At 54.5% G+C, this 17,848-nt stretch overlaps 2 protein-coding genes across 2 annotated transcripts; both read right to left on the bottom strand.

Moving 5' to 3' along the window:
* Nucleotides 1–2,660: 2,660 nt before the first annotated feature.
* On the bottom strand, nt 2,661–11,020 carry DDX56 (DEAD-box helicase 56). The gene is made up of 14 exons (XM_066354125.1): nt 10,946–11,020; nt 10,681–10,842; nt 9,989–10,149; nt 9,674–9,844; nt 9,447–9,537; nt 8,639–8,883; nt 8,027–8,146; nt 7,391–7,504; nt 7,201–7,295; nt 6,075–6,148; nt 5,901–5,990; nt 5,345–5,450; nt 4,624–4,694; nt 2,661–3,526 (listed from the first exon to the last, which is right to left on the bottom strand). The coding sequence occupies exons 1-14, from the start codon at nt 11,003–11,005 to the stop codon at nt 3,449–3,451; spliced, it is 1,638 nt and encodes a 545-aa protein (XP_066210222.1). The 5' UTR covers nt 11,006–11,020; the 3' UTR covers nt 2,661–3,448.
* A 2,917-nt stretch (nt 11,021–13,937) lies between these two features.
* TMED4 (transmembrane p24 trafficking protein 4) lies at nt 13,938–16,694 on the bottom strand. Its single transcript, XM_066354033.1, has 5 exons — nt 16,494–16,694; nt 16,276–16,376; nt 15,988–16,113; nt 15,584–15,730; nt 13,938–14,955 (listed from the first exon to the last, which is right to left on the bottom strand). Exons 1-5 carry the CDS (start codon nt 16,651–16,653, stop codon nt 14,806–14,808), a joined length of 684 nt encoding a protein of 227 aa, XP_066210130.1. The 5' UTR covers nt 16,654–16,694; the 3' UTR covers nt 13,938–14,805.
* Between the last annotated feature and the right edge of the window lie 1,154 nt (nt 16,695–17,848).

Genomic DNA, 17,848 nt, shown 5'->3' on the forward strand with positions numbered 1-17,848 from the left:
AGGTTTCTAAGGACACTCTATCCCACGTTATCACCACAGCTCTGAGGCCATCTGACCAGGACACTTCTCTGCTTAAAAACCACCTCAGCTATTTGTACTTTTGAATTTTTAACATGTCTTCTCAAAGGTAAATCAAGCCAGTTTTTCAGCCTTTGCCCATTTTTGTGAGCCTCTTTCATTTTTTTTCACCCTGTACTTGGCGCACCCTCCCACTCTAGGTATTTCCACATACTGTTCCTACCCACTCTCCAGGCCTGCTCGCTCAGGCAGCCAGCTCCCCTGACCCCCTCCAGCTGGGTGAGGCCCTGTGTAACCCTCTTTGCATTCTGGACATCCCAAAGTGTGGCTATCTAGCACTGCCCAAGCTCCCTCTGGCCCTCAGCCCAGTGCTTGCAACTGGCCAACCCTAACAGCTGGATGCTGGTCGTGGACTCTGGGAGGGGGGGTGGTGGTACATTAGAGGCCTGATTATTGCAAGGGCTGTGCCCACCCACCTTCCTTAGTCTCAGGTGTGTAGCACCTATTCAGGTGTGACTGTGCCAGCCAGGTGCAGAGAGATGCCCATGAACTCCCCTGACCTCCCGCCATCCATCCCGGTGTGTCCTGCAGAGCTAATCTGCTGCTCAGTCCAGTGACTTACAACAGGCTGGCCCTGCCTCTTGCCTTTCAGGCACAGGGACCCATTAAGGATGGGGGCTTCAGCATTAGATAGATGTGTCCAATCTCTAAAAGACCTGTTTCCCCACATGCAAGCAGGGCTGTGTGGGACTTGAATAAAATGCCTGGGTCCCTGGACACCTTCTCTCTATAAACTCAGGGTGCAGGGACACTCTCCACAGCCCTGGCCAATTCAGACCCCACCAAGTGCCAGGGCCCACTCCTAACTCAGAAAGGGTAACAAGGCACGGCCCAGCTCCCAAAGGCCTAAGGATGCCACCTGCCCATAGTGGGTGGACAGTGGGCCAGCCCTGGCACCAGAGCGAGCCTCTACTGATGTCCAGACCCTGCCCAGCCCTTCCCATGCTGTGACCTCAGGTGCCAGGGGTTCCTGAGCCTCAGCTCCACAGAAGGATGTGCACCCAAAGCTCAGCCCAGGTGTCGGCCCACAGTCCACGCAGCACATGGGCACCAGGCCTCCGCCCAGCCCCAGCTGCAATCCGTCAGGGAACCTAACTGCAGACACCCAGACTCCTGTGTGCACGCTGGCCCTGGGATGCAAGTTCACTGGCAAGGTCTGGTGGCGGCAGGGTCAGAGGAACAAGGAACAGTTGGGGTCCAGCTGGCACACCGTCTCACAGTAGACACCCCCCCAGGCCAGGCCTCAGCCCCTCCTCGCCTGCCTGCCAAGTAGAGGGGGAGGTCTAAGCCCACCTCCTCCCACACTGTGGGTGTCACCCTGAGACCTAGCAGATGCTGCAGAGCTGCTGTCCTTGTTCAGCTACATGAGCCATTCCTGAGCCACGGGGACACGGGAACTCTGGAGGCAGTGCATTGGCTACTGTCCCACAGGCAATGATGCCACCTGAGCAGACACCCCCGCACCTCACACACAGTCTAGAACTAGAAACCCTCCTACTTGAATAGGAGCAGGAAATGCTGAGGGAGTAAATGGGTCACCAGGCATCAATGCAAGAGCTGGTACTGAGGGGGCAGCTTTTCGCCAGATAGACCATCAGATACCTGGGGCACAGAGGCCCCAGGTTTGAAACCAAGGTCACCAGCTTCAGCATGGGCTCTTCTGGCTTGAGTGCAAGCTCATAAATATAATCCTATGGTCACTGGCTTGAACCCAAAGGTTGCTGGCTTGAGCCCCCGCCCCGCTGCCCATCACGGCACATATGAGAAGCAATCAATGAACAACTAAAGTGATATTAGTTCATGCTTCTCATCTCTCACCCCTTGCCCTCAAAAAGCTGGCAGAGCCCATTGGTCCTTTCCTGAGACCCTACCCCACCCCACAGAGCCAGCAGGTGTGCACCACAGCTGTTTCCATCGCCCTGGGGCCCCCCTGGGACCCAGCCTGACCCAACCTGAAGGTTCTCCCAAGCCACGGCTCTTCCACACTAACAGCCTCTCTCACGTCATGCTTGGGATTTTCCTAAAATCTCTCAAACAAGCAGCATCTGGCCTCTGCGTACCCGATACCTCTCACTCAGTGGTCCCAAGCCTGGCACCAGCAGCAGCTGGCCTCGGTTCACAGCTTGACCTCTCCTGGGCACCTCCAAGCCCAGCACAAGTAGCAGCAGTCTGCACACCACTCTGTAGCTCATGCTGGGTGGCCCCAGGCAGGGCACAATCAGTGACACAACCAAGATTACCCAGTAAAGCTGTCATTTAGAATCAAAGGACAGAGGGGAGCTTGCTACCACCAAACTAGTGTTACGTGAAATGTTAAAGGGTCTTTTTCTTTTTTCCTTTTTTTTATTTTTTTGAATTATTTTTATTTATTTATTCATTTTAGAGAAGAGAGACAGAGAGAGATAGACAGACACAGACAGACAGAGACAGAGAGAAAAGGGGGAAGAGCAGCAGGCATCAACTCCCATATGTGCCTTGACTGGGCAAGCCCAGGGTTTTGAACCAGTGACCTCAGTGTTCCAGGTCGACACTTTATCCACTGCGCCACCACAGGTCAGGCCTTTTTCTTTTTTTTTTTAAAAAAAGGATCTTCTTTAAGGAAAAAAAATGAGAAAAATATGAACAGTAAAACGGCAATAAATACGTATCTGCCAACAAATGAATCTAAGAAAAAATAAAGGAACAAGCAGAACAGAAACATACAGAGAACAGAGGGATGGCGCTGACGGCAGGGGTTTGGGGGGTGTGGAGTACAGCACAGGAACACAGCCAACAGAGCCAACAGTGCGTCTTCTAATTACTGCGTGTGGAGTCAGGTGGGCGCAAGACTTACCAGAACAATCACTTAGTAAGTTGTATAACGTCTAATCGCTGGGTTGTACACCGGAAACTAATACTGTATGTCAATTACGGTTGAGAAATAAATTATTTTTAAAATATTTTTTTTAAAAGAGAGAAAGGTCCATTTTCCCTGCAGGTGGAATGTCCCTTCCGAGCTTTAAGGAATGGGGGCTGGTCGGTGGGACCCCAAACAGGAAGGCCACAGGAGCAGGTGTCTCCCAGGGCCCCAGGCCGAAGTGCTACACGGCTGACCCCTGCTGGTCAAGGAGGCCCACAGGAAGAGAGCCAGGCCCTACCTTCGGGAGGCAGCTTCAGGGGCAGCCCTTCCCCCGCGGGCGGCCCCAACCAAGGCAGCCAGAATCTTTCTTCTGTCTTTAAGGCACAAAGCACCAGCCTGGCAGCACCCCAGATCTGGAGGCCAGTCTGCCTGCCCTGGAACCCAGTGCCTCTGTCCAGGATGGGAATCCAGTCTGTCCAGGGGGAGGCCTGCTTCTGCTGTGCTCAGCCCAGCACGCCGGGGAAGCCGGCCTCAGGATCGTGCCGACGTGGGTCTGCGCTTCTCTCCTCTGTGCTTGAAGGTGCGCAGTGGATTCTGGGCCTTCACCTTCTGTGGGGGCAAGATCTCAGGTCAGCTGGAGGAGCTGGATGTCTAATACCAACCGGAGACAGACTCTGAGAAGTGGGTGCCGCCACCACTGCAGAGCCCTGGACCCCAGGAGCCCAGGACAGGAGCTGCGGTGGTCACTGCGGACGGCACCCTCCCAGCCCTCCTTCCTCCTGCAGCCTGGAGCACAGCCTGCAGGACAGGAGCTGCGGTGGTCACTGCGGACGGCACCCTCCCAGCCCTCCTTCCTCCTGCAGCCTGGACCCCAGGAGCCCAGGACAGGAGCTGCGGTGGTCACTGCGGACGGCACCCTCCCAGCCCTCCTTCCTCCTGCAGCCTGGAGCACAGCCTGCAGGACAGGAGCTGCGGTGGTCACTGCGGACGGCACCTTCTCAGCCCTCCTTCCTCCTGCAGCCTGGACCCCAGGAGCCCAGGACAGGAGCTGCGGTGGTCACTGCGGACGGCACCTTCTCAGCCCTCCTTCCTCCTGCAGCCTGGAGCACAGCCTGCAGGACAGGAGCTGCGGTGGTCACTGCGGACGGCACCCTCCCAGCCCTCCTTCCTCCTGCAGCCTGGAGCAGAGCCCGCAGGACAGGAGCTGCGGTGGTCACTGCGGACGGCACCCTCCCAGCCCTCCTTCCTCCTGCAGCCTGGAGCACAGCCTGCAGGACAGGAGGGCGGTGGTCACTGCGGACGGCACCCTCCCAGCCCTCCTTCCTCCTGCAGCCTGGACCCCAGGAGCCCAGGACAGGAGCTGCGGTGGTCACTGCAGACGGCACCTTCTCAGCCCTCCTTCCTCCTGCAGCCTGGAGCACAGCCTGCAGGACAGGAGCTGCGGTGGTCACTGCGGACGGCACCCTCCCAGCCCTCCTTCCTCCTGCAGCCTGGAGCAGAGCCCGCAGGACAGGAGGGCGGTGGGGACAGAAAAGCTGGTCCTCCTTTGCTCTTGAAGGCACATATGGATGGCTGAGGGGGGCTCAGCCATTGACCTGGCAGCCAGGAGTTTGAGGCCACTCTCCTCCAAGGCATGTGCCAACCCTGGTGACAATGAATGAGGTGGGGGATGGGCCTGCAACTGTCCTCAAAGCTGAGGGACATACCTTGCCCTTCTTAGAGGAAAGCTTCTTCCGCTTCTTGTGAGGGCGAACCAGGCCACGAAGAGCTGGAGGAACTGCAGAGACACGAGGCCTCAGCAGCCCGGCCCCTGGCTGAGCCCCCATCACCCACACACCCCAGGCCCCCAGTGGGCTCTCCCGTTCTGACCCAGGACTGCACATCAGTCACACACACTCAAGTGCCCACAATCACACAGCTATTTATCAGCACAGTGTGTTGCAGTAACCGTGTAACAGAAAATATATTTTTTTTAAAAGAAAATGCTACTAAAATAGGAAAGAAAATCTACGTGTAGCCTCTCCCACGTGGCCCATCACTACAAAGTCGTTTCAAACTGGCAGCGTCTCTCCACACGGCCTTCCTTCTCCCATCAGACCCATCGCTTCCCTGGCCCGCTGCAGGGCGCTCGGCCTCCACCCTCCCCTTCATCTGCCCTTGGAGCAAGGCAGAGCCCCGTCCAGCCTGGCCACACGGTCCGAGGGCCTCTAAGCAGCACCCTGACACCCTAGCCAGTCGGCCCCATACTGTTGGCAATGACTGCTCCTACGGACAAAGATGGGGCTCCCTCCTTGCTCCTCTGAGCGCAACACGCACGGGGACTGTGCGGTGAGCACATTAGCTCGCGTCTGTGCACACGTTCCTGTCAGGCCAGCTGAGATGGACTGCGCCCCCCACACACTCGGGGTGCACCCAGGCCCGACTCACCCAGGTAGTCAGGGACGTGGCCCAGGTGAGGCTTCACCACCGCAGGGTGCAAGGGCAAGTCATGCCGCAGCAGCTGCAGGTCCCTGGGGTTGTCTTCAAAGTACGTCTGACAGGAGAAACAGAGCTGCAGAGCGTCTGTCCCGTGTGACTGCACAGGGCTCTGGGCAGGCAGCTGGTGTTTGCAACTGAAAAGGCCGAGGTTTCCCGCCCCCTCTCCTGGTCACAGTCCCCATCCCGGAGGCAGCAGGTGATGGAATCTCGCGTCTCCCGGGGCCCCTCGCTCCCTTTTCCGCGGAGCACTTAGCACACAGCAGTCACCCGGCGCCATCCTAGACTGCCCCGCACTGACACACAAACACACCTTGTCCCTCCGGCATTCCCGGCTCTGACCTGCGGCCCCTGCCAGGGGCACTCAGATGCTCCTACCTCTGGATTCACGTCTCTGACAAGCTTGGGCACAAGCATAACTGTGCAGTCACAGAAGTCACTGAGGCAGAACAGCTGGTTGCCCGTGTTGTCCCCACTGGCCAAGGCCTCCTGCCTGCCCCTCCCTCACCTTCAGCCTCTCCGAGTGCAGAAGCTCCTCTTTGATCTCCTTCAACCTCGCTTCTCGGATGGCTTGTTTAGTCACCGACCGCATGGCATCCTGGGCGGAAACTGAGGGTCAGGACACTGGGCTGCCAGGACAGCCTGTCCCACAGGAACCCCTGCTCCGCCCTGGCCGACTCACCCTGCAGCGGTAGCGGAAGCCCTCGATCTCCTCCATGTGGAACTGGTAGGGAAGCAGTACTGGGGTCCCGTTCTCTGTGGAGAAGCAGCAGTGAGCAGCCCCAGCTGCAGACCCAGGGCCTCCTGTACCCCCCGCCCAGGGTAAGGCGCCTGCCCGCCTATTCCCTGCAACACGATGTGCACACGCAGTAAGGAACCTGGGTGTCACCGACAGGCACAACACTTCTCCAGGATGCTCTGGCCGGGACAGCCCAACATCCCCATATCCTAGGTGCCTCTCACATCCATCATCCTCAGAACCTGCCCAGGTACCACTCTCCTTCCCCACGGCCACTCTAGACTCTGTGCCCTTAACGTCCTGGTGGTGGTGGGCCCACCAACCCACCCAGCCCTCCTCCACTGTCCTCTTCCCACAGCCCGAGACACGCCCAGCTGCCCCACAACAATGCCCTCACTAGGGCCGCCTCCTGAGACACCACCAGCCTCTTCTCATTCTTTTTTTTTGTGTGTGTTTTTCTGAAGTTGGAAACGGGGAGGCAGTCAGACAGACTCCCGCATGCGCCCGACCGGGATCCACCCGGCATGCCCACCAGGGGGCAATGCTTTGCCCATATGGGGCGTCGCTCTGTTACAACCAGAGCCATTCTAGCGCCTGAGGCAGAGGCCACAGAGCCATCCTCAGTGCCCGGGCCAACTTTGCTCCCATGGAGCCCTGACTGCAGGACAGGAAGAGAGAGACAGAGAGGAAGGAGAGGGGGAGGGGTGGAGAAGCAGATAGGCACTTCTCCTCTGTGCCCTGGCCGGAAATTGAACCCAGGACTTCCACACGCTGGGTCAACGCTCTACCACTGAGCCAACCGGCCAGGGCTCCTCTTCCCATTCTTAACCCCCCTTCCCCACCCTTGTCCCTTCTGCCCCTGGGGCAGAAAGTAAATGTGCTCTGGACCCGAGCCTGCTCATTCGTGAAGAGGGCAGTGCCTGATACCGAGGGCAGGATGAGGATGGAGCGAGGAATGTGGGACAAGAAGAGCCAAGCGATGGGCAGTGGCTGGTCACACTAGTGTGCCTGCTCCACCACCATCACTGGGTCCAAGGTGTCCTGGGCGAAACCTGGGCCTGGCTCTTACCTCCACCAAGAAGCTCCTCGATCTTGCCCAGGTGGGACTGCTCTGTGGGCAGCACGAAGGTCAAGACCACACCAGGGTTATTGGCACGTGCTGTCCTGCAAGGAGAGATGACATAGCGCAAGTCTCTCAGCCGAGTCTTGGGGGCTGCCCACAGTCCAGGTGCCGGGCCGACCACACCCAGCTCTCCTACCTGCCTGCTCGATGGATGTAGGCCTCAGGGTTGGGAGGGAGGTCAAAGTTGAGCACAGCACACACATGGTGGAAGTCAATGCCCCGGGCCACACCGGACTCTGGATCAGAGGCCCTGCAGGACACACACCACAGCAGACTCATCCCTGCTCTCCCAAGCTGGTGTTCTCAAGCTTATTGGAACAGCAGGGTCCCCAAGCAAAGCCTGTATGAAGGTCAAGGACCCTGAGAGAGTAAGAACCTTTAACTTCAGAACTGTTCCGGGGGTGGGGAGCAACTCTGCCCAACCTCAGCTCTGGAGCAACAGCAGAACTCACTGTCCCACAGAGTGATCTGAGAACCCCATGAGGCAGGCAGACGGTGGGCTCCCTTCCCCCCTCAGGCACATCCTCCCCACAAGTCACAGCTGTACCCAGTGCAAGCTGGGCCGTCTCCCCTGACCAGACAGTGCACCAACAACCCAGCCTGGCCTCTGTGATGCCAGGGACCATGGTGTGCCCTTCCCTGCCCTTCTCCAGGGCCAGCAGCTGAACACGGGCCCTGTGGGTGATGCCAGCAGCCAGGCCTGGCTCTCCACTCTGGCACTCTCAGATCAGCCTTCCAGGGGAGGGCTCGGAGGACAGACACGTGAACTCACCTGTCCCCCTTGGGTCCTTTGCCCCGACGCTTGCCTTTGACTGGGGCCCCGAGGACTTCGGAATCAGTTGCTATGACACAGTCGTAGAAGCCTTGGTTGAACTGTGAGATAATGTGGCACCTGTGGCCCAAGAGGGGAGAGTCAGCCCCAAAAGCTGGAGGCAGCTCACCATCCTAGCACTGCTCTGATCACCATCCTTTTGACTTTCCCTCTTCTTAAACTCTATCCCTACTGCATTTTTTTTTACTATTTGTATTTATTCATTTTAGAGGAGACAGAGAGAGAGAAAGAGAGAAAGAGAGAGAGAAGGGGGAGGAGCAGAAGGCATCAACTCCCATACGTGCCTTGACCAGTCAAGCCCAGGGTTTCAAACCGGCAACCTCAGCGTTCCAGGTTGACGCTTGATCCCCTGCACCACCACACATCAGGCTCCCTACTGTATCTTTGTGACTCAACCTCCTTGGTTGAAGATGTGAGTACCTCAGAATTGGTGACCATCACCAAATATCAAGTCAAGACCAGAACCTGGCCTCTAAACGCTTAAGGAACAAGAACATAAATTGCGTTTCCCCATCCTCAACTATTTCAGCCACAACATCAGCCGCAGCACACCTAGATCGCAGGGGGAGCTCCCCATTGAGCACGCAGGTAGGGATGCTGAATTGTTCCAGGAACAGGCGCAGCCGGTAGCTCCGCTCTAGAGTGTTGACGAAGAGCAGAGATTTCCCCCGAATCAACGACAGCTTGAGCAGGGCATACAGCAACAGGAACTTGTCTTCCTCAGTGTCACAGACCACCTGAAACTGCTGTAGCTGGTCTGGCCCTGGCAGTTGGGACTCTTGCAATTTGAGAGTAACCTGGGAAGGGGGCAGAGACAGGGGGGGAAAGACAGGTCTGTGGTCAGGAAAGAAGACAAGAACAGTACTGCAAGCCACAGTGCAAATGTGTTAGTACAGAGCACCACAGGTCCCCTCTGGCTGGTGTAAGTATTCAAAAGACCCTAGCTATTGTGGGGTACAAAGGCCATAAAACTACATGCAAAGTATTTGGGGAACAGAACAAACAGAAATGCAGGTAAATGACTGTAGTGAGGAGGAACACCCTACAGCAGCAACCTTTCTGAAGAGTAGCGGTCATTAAGTACAGCACTTTGGCCGTGCTGCTAAAGGCAAACTTTCTTCCACTGGGGCGGGGGGGTCCATACTCAGGCCTGTAGGTGACTTTAGGTTTAAACCCTTAGGGGACATCTGGAATTATACAGTGATTTCAGGCTTGGAAGAAGGAGTGTTGTTGATGACTACTGGCTTCTACTGCTTTAGAACCAAGAAGACTAAACCGGTAACAACTGTCCCCTCCAAAACATCAAAAGGCTCCTTAGAGTGTCACATGTCAACTGCCAATGCCTGTATGGGACACTTACCGGGTTATGCAATACCAGCTCCTTGAGTGTTTGTACATCCTCATTAAAAGTAGCTGACATCAGAAAAGCCTGATAAATCCGGGGCAAATGACTAAAACAAAACAAAGCCCCATCAGACTCCAGCTCCAGGGTCCTCTAATTGTGGCAGCTGGACTTCTGGCCACCTACCCCAGGCCCTGGTGTCAATTCACAGCTTCCCACCCCCCCCCCCCATGTCTCTCCCTTACCAGAGAAGACTCTTCAGCTCTTCCTCAAAGCCGAAAGAGAAGAGAAGATCGGCCTCATCCATCACCAGCAGTTCCATGGAGTCCCGCAGCTTCAAGCTGTCTTGCTGCAAGTGGTTTAATATGCGAGATGGGGTCCCTATGACGACGTCCGGTTTATCCATCAGTACAGCTCTGCAGGCAGGCAACACCTCAGTGTTGGGGAGAAGGTACAGCTGGGACCTCCCCCAGGACCAGCCTCCTCTCCTAGTGCACTCAAACCCAATCCCACATCTCCCTGCAGCTTTATTCCCCCACAGCCCTGGTGCCCTCACCCACCTCTGAGAGGCTGAGTCTTCAGCGGCTGAGACGTTGGCCACGCGGATGTCTCGGGCACAGTAGGCAGCGAGCTGCTGAATCATGGACTGGGCTTGCCGAGCCAGTTCCTTGGTGGGCACAAGAACAAGGCCACGCACAGCCTGCTCCACCGCAGGGCCGGTCTGCAAGAGCACGAATTAAGACTTCAGCCAGTTCATGCCGTTGTGGCTACCTGGTGCTTTCTCTAACTCTTCCAGGCAATGTGACCCAAGTGATGGGACTTCCGCGTAACTCAGTACTTACTTCTCCCCACCTCAGAATGTGGAACAGAAGGCTCTGTCCTAGGTGCTGGCCCTCACAAAGAGTAACTTACTTTATGGTTGTCAAATTACTTAAAATGGACTAATCAGGCAGCTGGAGTTTCACAATAAGGAAGAGAATGTGCCCAGTCTTTGTAGAAGAAAGGAAAACGATTTAATCAAGATTACAGAGTGACAGAGCAAGGCCTGGACCAGAACCCAGATAACCTGAATTCCAGGCCAGAACGTTTGCCACGACACCACTAGGCTTTCTAGGGCCTTCCTTCACAGGTGAGAGGCCAAAAGAGAGCCTGGTCCTTGGGAAAGACTGGTGACGACGACACGGCTTTCCAAGAAAGCACCAGGCGCACTCTTCATCTCCCTTCCCGCCTTAGAGCCCCTCCCGCGACCCACCGCCTTCCTGTGGAGCAGCAGCTGCAGCATCGGAATGGCATAGGCGGCTGTCTTCCCCGAGCCAGTGCGGGCCCGAGCCAGGAGGTCCTTCCCCTCCAGGGCCAGCGGAATGGCCTTTTCCTGGATCAGCGTGGGCCGCGACCAGCCCAGGTCGGTGACTGCCTAGGAAAAGATGAAGAACTGTGCTGCTGCTCCCGCCAGGCCGGCGCGTGCCCGCGCCCCTCCACTCCCGCCACACCTGCCCGGATCCTCAGCCCGCCGGTACCTGTAAGAGCCGAGAGTCAAGGCCCATGTGTTCGAATCCCAACACCTCGGCGTCCGCCATGTTGGAGCTCTGTAGTGACAACGCGCACGCGCGGCAGGAAAAGCGACGCGTGGGGTCAAGGCAACAACCAATCGACGTCAGAGACGCCATCACTCCCGGAAGTGTTGGAGCCTAGGCTTCCGGTGTTCCGGCGGATCTCTGCGGCTGCGGCAGCGCGCGGGGACCGGGGTTTCGGGCAGAGGTAGTGAGCGGTCGGGGGTCGCCTGGGAGCCCCACGGGTCTTCTCCGGCCCCCTGACGTTGTCTCCTAACGCTTGCTTGGGGTTACCTGCGGCGGAAGCGTGTGTGATCACTCCCGCTTCCGCCATCCCACCGGGGCTGACAGCTTCCAAGCACACAGTTGCTGGCTATGGCTTTACCTTCGTTAGAGCGTCTTGGACCGGCCTCGCCTTAGTCATTAGGCCCCACTGGCCGTGACTCCCGAAGAACAGGAGTGCCTTCCGTGGTAACTTGACGGGAGCGCCTTCGCCTGCCCTGCTGCCCCGGGGTTGCTGCCCGGGTCTGTGTAAACGTGGACGCTCCACCTGCTGCGCTCAGGAAGACTTTTGGGCAGAAGTGTTTCAGCGCCCGACTGCCCGTGGCCGTCTAGGAACATGAGCGGGGACGACACCTTTCTGAGGAGAACGCAAGCGACCGTGGGTGTAGTAGCATCAGGTGGTAGAGGCCACCGAAAGGGTGTCTGAAGTTCAGGGCCCCGAGCCGTCCGAGGCAGGTCGCAGGAATTGGACTGTGCCAGGACAAGGGTTGGAAGAATGAGACAAAGAAAAGTAGATCTGTCTGAGGTTCCCAAACCTGGCTGCACATCAGTTACCTGCAGAGCCTGGTCAAAAATAAGGCATCTTGGTTCTTGCCTGTATTAGTTTGGTATTGCTGTTGTAACAATTGCCATAAAGTTAGTGGCTAAAACAGCAGAAACTTATAGTGGTATAGGTGACAAGTATGACAAAGCCTCACATTAAGGAAATTAAGCTGTTGGCAGGGCTGCATTCCCTTCGAAGACTCTAGAGGGACAATTCCTGTCTTGCCTTTCCCAGCTTGGCTGGTGGTGCCCTTCATCCATCTTCAAAGCCAGCAGCAGTAGGAGTAGTCCTCATAAAGCATCACTATGACCTTCCTCTGCCTCCATCCTCTACTTTTAAGGAAACTTGTGATGTCGCTGGATACAGCCAGATACCAAGATAATCTCCATTTTAAAATCATCTGTTAGCACCCTTAATTCTCCTTTGCTATGTTAGGTGACATATTCACAGGTTCCAGGTGTTAAGACACGGACATCATTTGGAGGGCTATCATTCTGCCTACCACACAACCCAACACAAACTTGCTTAATCAGACTGTGCCGGGGTGTTGCTCAGGAATGTGATGAGTTTCCCAGATGGCCCCTTGCATCAGCTGACATAGGCCCAGCATGAGTGCCAGATGCGAGGGTGAGAACAGAGAGCAGTTCATGGACCACAGGTCAAATGAGGCTGGGACCAAAAGATGGACAGAGATGGGGCCTGCCAGTCCCAGTGAGAGCTAGGTCTAGGCCAGGATGATAGACTGGCATGAGTAGAATGGCTCCCCCAACCCTTTTATTTTTCCTTTGGTGGGGGAAGACAAGAGAAGAGTGATGAAAAGCATCAGCTCGTAATTGCTTCATGTTACTTGTTTATTCTCATATGTGCCTTGATCGGGGGTGGGGGGGGGCTCCAGCCAAGCCAGCAACTCTTTGGCTCAAGCTAGTGACCATGGAACCATGTCAATACCATGCTCAAGCTGGTGAGCCTGCACTCAAACCAGCGACCTAAGCATCCCAGGTCAACGCTATTGTCAGGCTTTTGTGTGTGTGGTAAGGAGGTAGCAGGCTGTTTGGTTAAGGTATTGTATGATCCAGGAAAGAATTTCAGAAAGGAAATCAGGGTAGTATGGAGTGGTGGGAGGATCACCACAATTTTGTGGACATAGCCCAACTGTTTAAAAAAAAAAAACATTTAGGTTGTAGTATATCTGTGAATACCACACAGAAGTTTGGAAACCTTCCACCGATCCCATCAGGGTACTGTAATGCACTCCCACACTTGTCCTCACTCCACTCCCCTTCCTACTAAAAACTGATAGGAGAAACCCAGGACACACTGACATAACATAATTAAGATAGTCTTGTCTACCACTGGCAGACTGTTGAAACCAGCCTCAGCTCTTAATTGTACTTTCCTGTCCTCCCACGGCTCAGACTCTAGTCTCTGCTTTACTGGATGGATTCCTAGTAACAGCCACAGAGCACACACAACATGTCTCATTCTCCTCCAAAGCCTCTGGCCACTGGCCCACACAACCAGCCAATTTTACTGTTTAATGTAACATGAAGAAAATGGAAAACTACTTTAAATATCCAAAGAATTCTGGATGTCAATTATGGCATTTCCCCTCACTCAGCTGTTAACACAGCCATTAAAAATTAGAAATATGAGCAATACATAGAATCTCAAAAATGTTACATAATACCTATAAAGGAAAACTACATATTTTCACAAGTTAAAATAGGTATATATATGGAGTAGTATTGTACATTTGAAGAAAAACATGAAAGGAAGAATTTAGTTTTATCAGATAAATAATCATGAAATAAAATGTCAAGAATGGGCAACAATGGCATTGTTTCCTAAAGCAGCCGGCATGAAGGAAGTATGGTGAGATCTGCTTAAACTTATGATCAGAGGACTTAACCCCCCTCACACCATCCCTTGCTGATGGGTCCACTTGGTTGAGCTCTGTGAATGGCTGAGCAACCCCTTGTCCACCCACATTGGAGACTGCAGTCAGACAAGCCTTAGCACCAGGACCCCACACGCTGCAGTACACTCCAGGTCAGCTGCAGAGTAGTCCAGGCCAGCAGCCTTGCTTCCATTCCCTGTGTGCCCCCCCTCCACCCAGAATTTCACTCAAACATAGCTAGTACAACACATTTTATTTCACTGGAAAAATCTGTATAAAGAACCAAACCTGGTTCCATGATAACATTTACCATTGTTTAAATAAAGGTCAAGAGAAGGAGGGTAAGAGTGCCCTGCCTTGTGTGAGCTGTCATGACCTCACTCTTACTGAGACCCTGTCTGATGGGACTCTCAGGAGTCCCAGAGGAGTCTCTGCTTGGCCCTCTGATAAGGCCTTGACAGCAGCTGGGGCATCTGCTTTCTGGCCCACAGGCAGCTGAAGTCAAAGAGTGTCATAGTAATTGTCAAAAATGCATGGATAAACAATGCAGACAGGGCTGCAATGGTATTTTCAGCATCACACACAGGCAGTAACATTTCAAGTAGGAAAGAAAATATATAATTTATCAAAAAATAGTTCTAATATATAGAAAAACATTTCAATCCTCTAGGGCCTCTGCCCCTTTACATTCACAAAGCCACTGAGTGAACCCAGGACTGATGGGAGCAGGGAGGTGGGGCCTCCAGGGTGGGGCATTTCCATTGCCTACTGCATGAGTGGATGAGGACGGGGCTACAGGAGAGACTTGTCATTTGCTCGTTTTGTGACAGGATGGAGGGGAATCACTGGAGGTGGAAGAAACAAGACTTAGTCCTGGGTAGTTCTGACTGTGCACAAACCCCAAGACACCTTTGAAAGCTTGGACCAGTGTCCTGTGTCCTTGAGAACCAGTGTTAACAAGTGGCTGATCGGGATGTTTTGTTGCCAGGGAACCAATGTGGTTTATATTCTTTTTCATTTTTTCCCCTCACAAGCCAGGTGGATAAGGTATGGGGAAAGTACCAAATAAGTGAGGTGAGAGGGAAGGGTCGTATGGCGAGGACACTACACCAGCTTCTTGGCCTCAAAGAAGCTCTTGAGGTGACGCATCTGCCAGATGCCAGTGAGGATAAGGATGACAGTCTGAGCGATGGACCACCACAGGACCCTCTGGTTGGTGCTCTCACTGGTCAGACGAAAGCGCTCTTCACGATACTATACAGGATAATAAACTCAAGGTTAAATGTGCAGGGAAAACCAGTCCTGGTTGCCGTGAGAGCCTCCCTCCCAGGGAACTTATCAACTGTGGGACCAAATGCCTACTCTACTTCCTGACTCCCACCAGCAGTGCCCGGGAAAATGGAAGTGTGGCCTCTCCACAAGCATCTCTGCTAGGACGGAAATCCCAAGGTGAACAGGCAATGCCTAGATTTTAAATTTAACGTAAGAGTTTTTTTAAAAGCGCACTAGAGTAGCGGTTTTCAACCAGTATACTACAAAAAAATTTTAAAACATGCAATCCCTATTTAGTGACACTGTCCTCATTTTCCTTAGATTGTCAAATAAAAAAAAAGACAATAGCCAATACAACAACAACCATCCAGTCTGAATGAATCCAAATTATACCTATTTTTTTTGTCAGATCAGCAAATAATATATTTTTGGCGTGCCACAGAACTTTAGTCATTAGTTTACAAGTGCCAAGAGATGAAAAAGGTCGTGAATCAGTGCTCTAGACTGATACCCTCCATCCTGCTCTCTAGAAAGCCCCAAGCAGGAACTCCAGGGGGTGTGGTGACACAAAGTTCAACGGCCAGGTCCCAGTACAGCAACCTGCCCTTACCCGCTGGTAGTCCTGCTCCTTCTGGATCTGCTCCACCTGATCGAGCAGCTGGCGGGCTCGCAGCTGCAGCTCTGTCAGCTTGTCCTTGGCCGCAATCTCAGGGTAGTTGTTGGCATGCTCCCCAACCTGGATGTCTAGGTGCACGCGCTACAAGGACACGAGGTGGGAGCCCCAAAGCCATAGGGTCAGAAACACTGAGGTTAACTGTCTGAGCGGGGGAGCCTCCGATGGCCTGTTCCAGACTACGGAACCCACTCTTGTCCCTGGCTGTGGGACAGAGGGACGACATGTGTTTCCCCAATTCTGACTATGCCAAGGAGTGTCACAAACGATGATGATGATAAATTGTAACTTTGGAACCAAGTGAGAGATTCCGAGCTGTAGCCAAAAGAACATTCTCTTACCAGTCTGCCACCGGCGAAGAGCACCATCTTGGTGGAGTTGGAGTGCAGGCAGATCTGATGGTCACCAGGGGTGTGGGAAGTGAAGGTGAAGCGTCCCTCCGAGCCGTACTGCCTGGACAGCACCACCTGCAACAGAGCAGTCGGTGAAAGCCCCACTGCACTGACCTCTCCAGGAGTAGTTGATGTTCTCCAAGCTCTATACAACCCAGAGTGCTCTGGAAAGGATGGCCTGACGCAGTCTGCAGGGACCCCGTGCCACAGCCTGCGGGCAGCCATCCATGGCCCTACCTTGCCTTCAGGGTCCTTCACCTCCACGTGCATGCCCAGGCCGGGGGTGGAGGGCAAGAAGACCTCCTTCTGCTTATCCCACATCTGGGTGCGGTAGTTCCCTGCGGAGAGACAGAGCCGTCAAAACGCGCCTCGTCCTCGGGGCTGCCACACTCCATGGGGCGTCGCAGCCACGTCTAGGGAATACAGGGGCCCTGTCCACCCCCACTCTGCCTGACCGATGACCATGGTCTCGTCGGGGATTTCCTCGATGAAGCAGCGTTTCTCAGTCTCGCCGATGTGGAAGTAGAGCCCTCGGACGCCCACCGCGCACAGCGCGAGCAACAGCAAAGTGGAGCACCCCATCCCGGGTCGCCGCGGGGACTCGCCACCTGCCATCGCGCACCCTCCGTCCAGCGCGCATGCGCATGTGCATGCCTGCGCCCCGCTCCCAGGCGACGCAGCTCAGCCAGGCAAGAGCGCGCGTGCGTGGAGACGCCCGCCCTGCGTCCGCCCCGCCCCGTTTCCCAGGTCCCGCAGCACGGGCAAATGGAGACTGCGCATGCTCTGGACACCCGTTGTTGGGGGAGCGACCTTACGGTAGCTTGGTGACGTCGCCTAGTACTGACACCTGCCGACGCGCGCCTGCTTCTGCTTCTCGGTAGACGCAACAGGACCGCGCGGGGAGTACGAAGGAGCTGAAACGCCTCTCTTCCACCCCACCCCGCCGCTTCGTCCGGTCTGCCCGCGCGGTGGGCGTGGGTCCGTTATCCCATGAGGGCTGGGATTGAACCTGGACAAGGGACTGGAAGCAGGAAATGCGGTCCTAGATGGGCGTGGGAGGGACAGGTAGGCCTTGTTAGACCTCTTTAAGGACTTTGGCAAATGACCGACCCCTTAAGGGATTTTAATTGAGGGATGACTTGCTCTGATTTCGAGTGTAAAATTAAAATCTTGCGTCGTTTTGGCAAAAGATGATCATTGTAAAACATTAAGGATCACCAATGTGTACAATATACGTTTGTAAGTAATGTTTACCCTGAATTAGGTCCTTTTGTCCTGCCTTGCAGTTTACAGAGAGTTAAGAAGTTAGAGGACATCATGAAAAAACAATAAGGCAAATCCAGAATATAGGACAACTGGGTTCAACCTTTCAAAAAGTAAAGTGAAGAAAAGCGGTGGGGGCGGGAGGAAATGTACTAATTTAAAGGAGACTGAAGATGCATAATCCCAGCCTGGCCTGTGGTTGGTGCAGTAGATAAAAGTGTCAGCCTGGAACACTGAGGTCACTGGTTCAAAACCCTAGGCTTCCCTGGTCAAGGCACAAATGGGAGTTGATGCTTTCTGCCCCTTCTCTCTTTCTCTCCTCTAAAATGAATAAATAAAAATTTTTAAATGCATAATCCCAAATAAGACGTGATCTTGACAGGACCTGTGGTAGGAAGTCTGCAGAGGCTGGTACCAACAATACCGCCTTCCCTGGATCCAAGTGATCTTCCCATTGAGGGGTGGAATCTTGTTTCCCTCCACCAGAATCTGGCCTGGCCCTGTATTGCTTAGGAGCCTGGGCCTTAAAACATTTCACTCTTGGAAC

The sequence above is a fragment of the Saccopteryx leptura genome, chromosome 12 (genome assembly GCF_036850995.1).
Source record: "Saccopteryx leptura isolate mSacLep1 chromosome 12, mSacLep1_pri_phased_curated, whole genome shotgun sequence".
NCBI classification, from domain to species: Eukaryota; Metazoa; Chordata; class Mammalia; order Chiroptera; family Emballonuridae; genus Saccopteryx; species Saccopteryx leptura.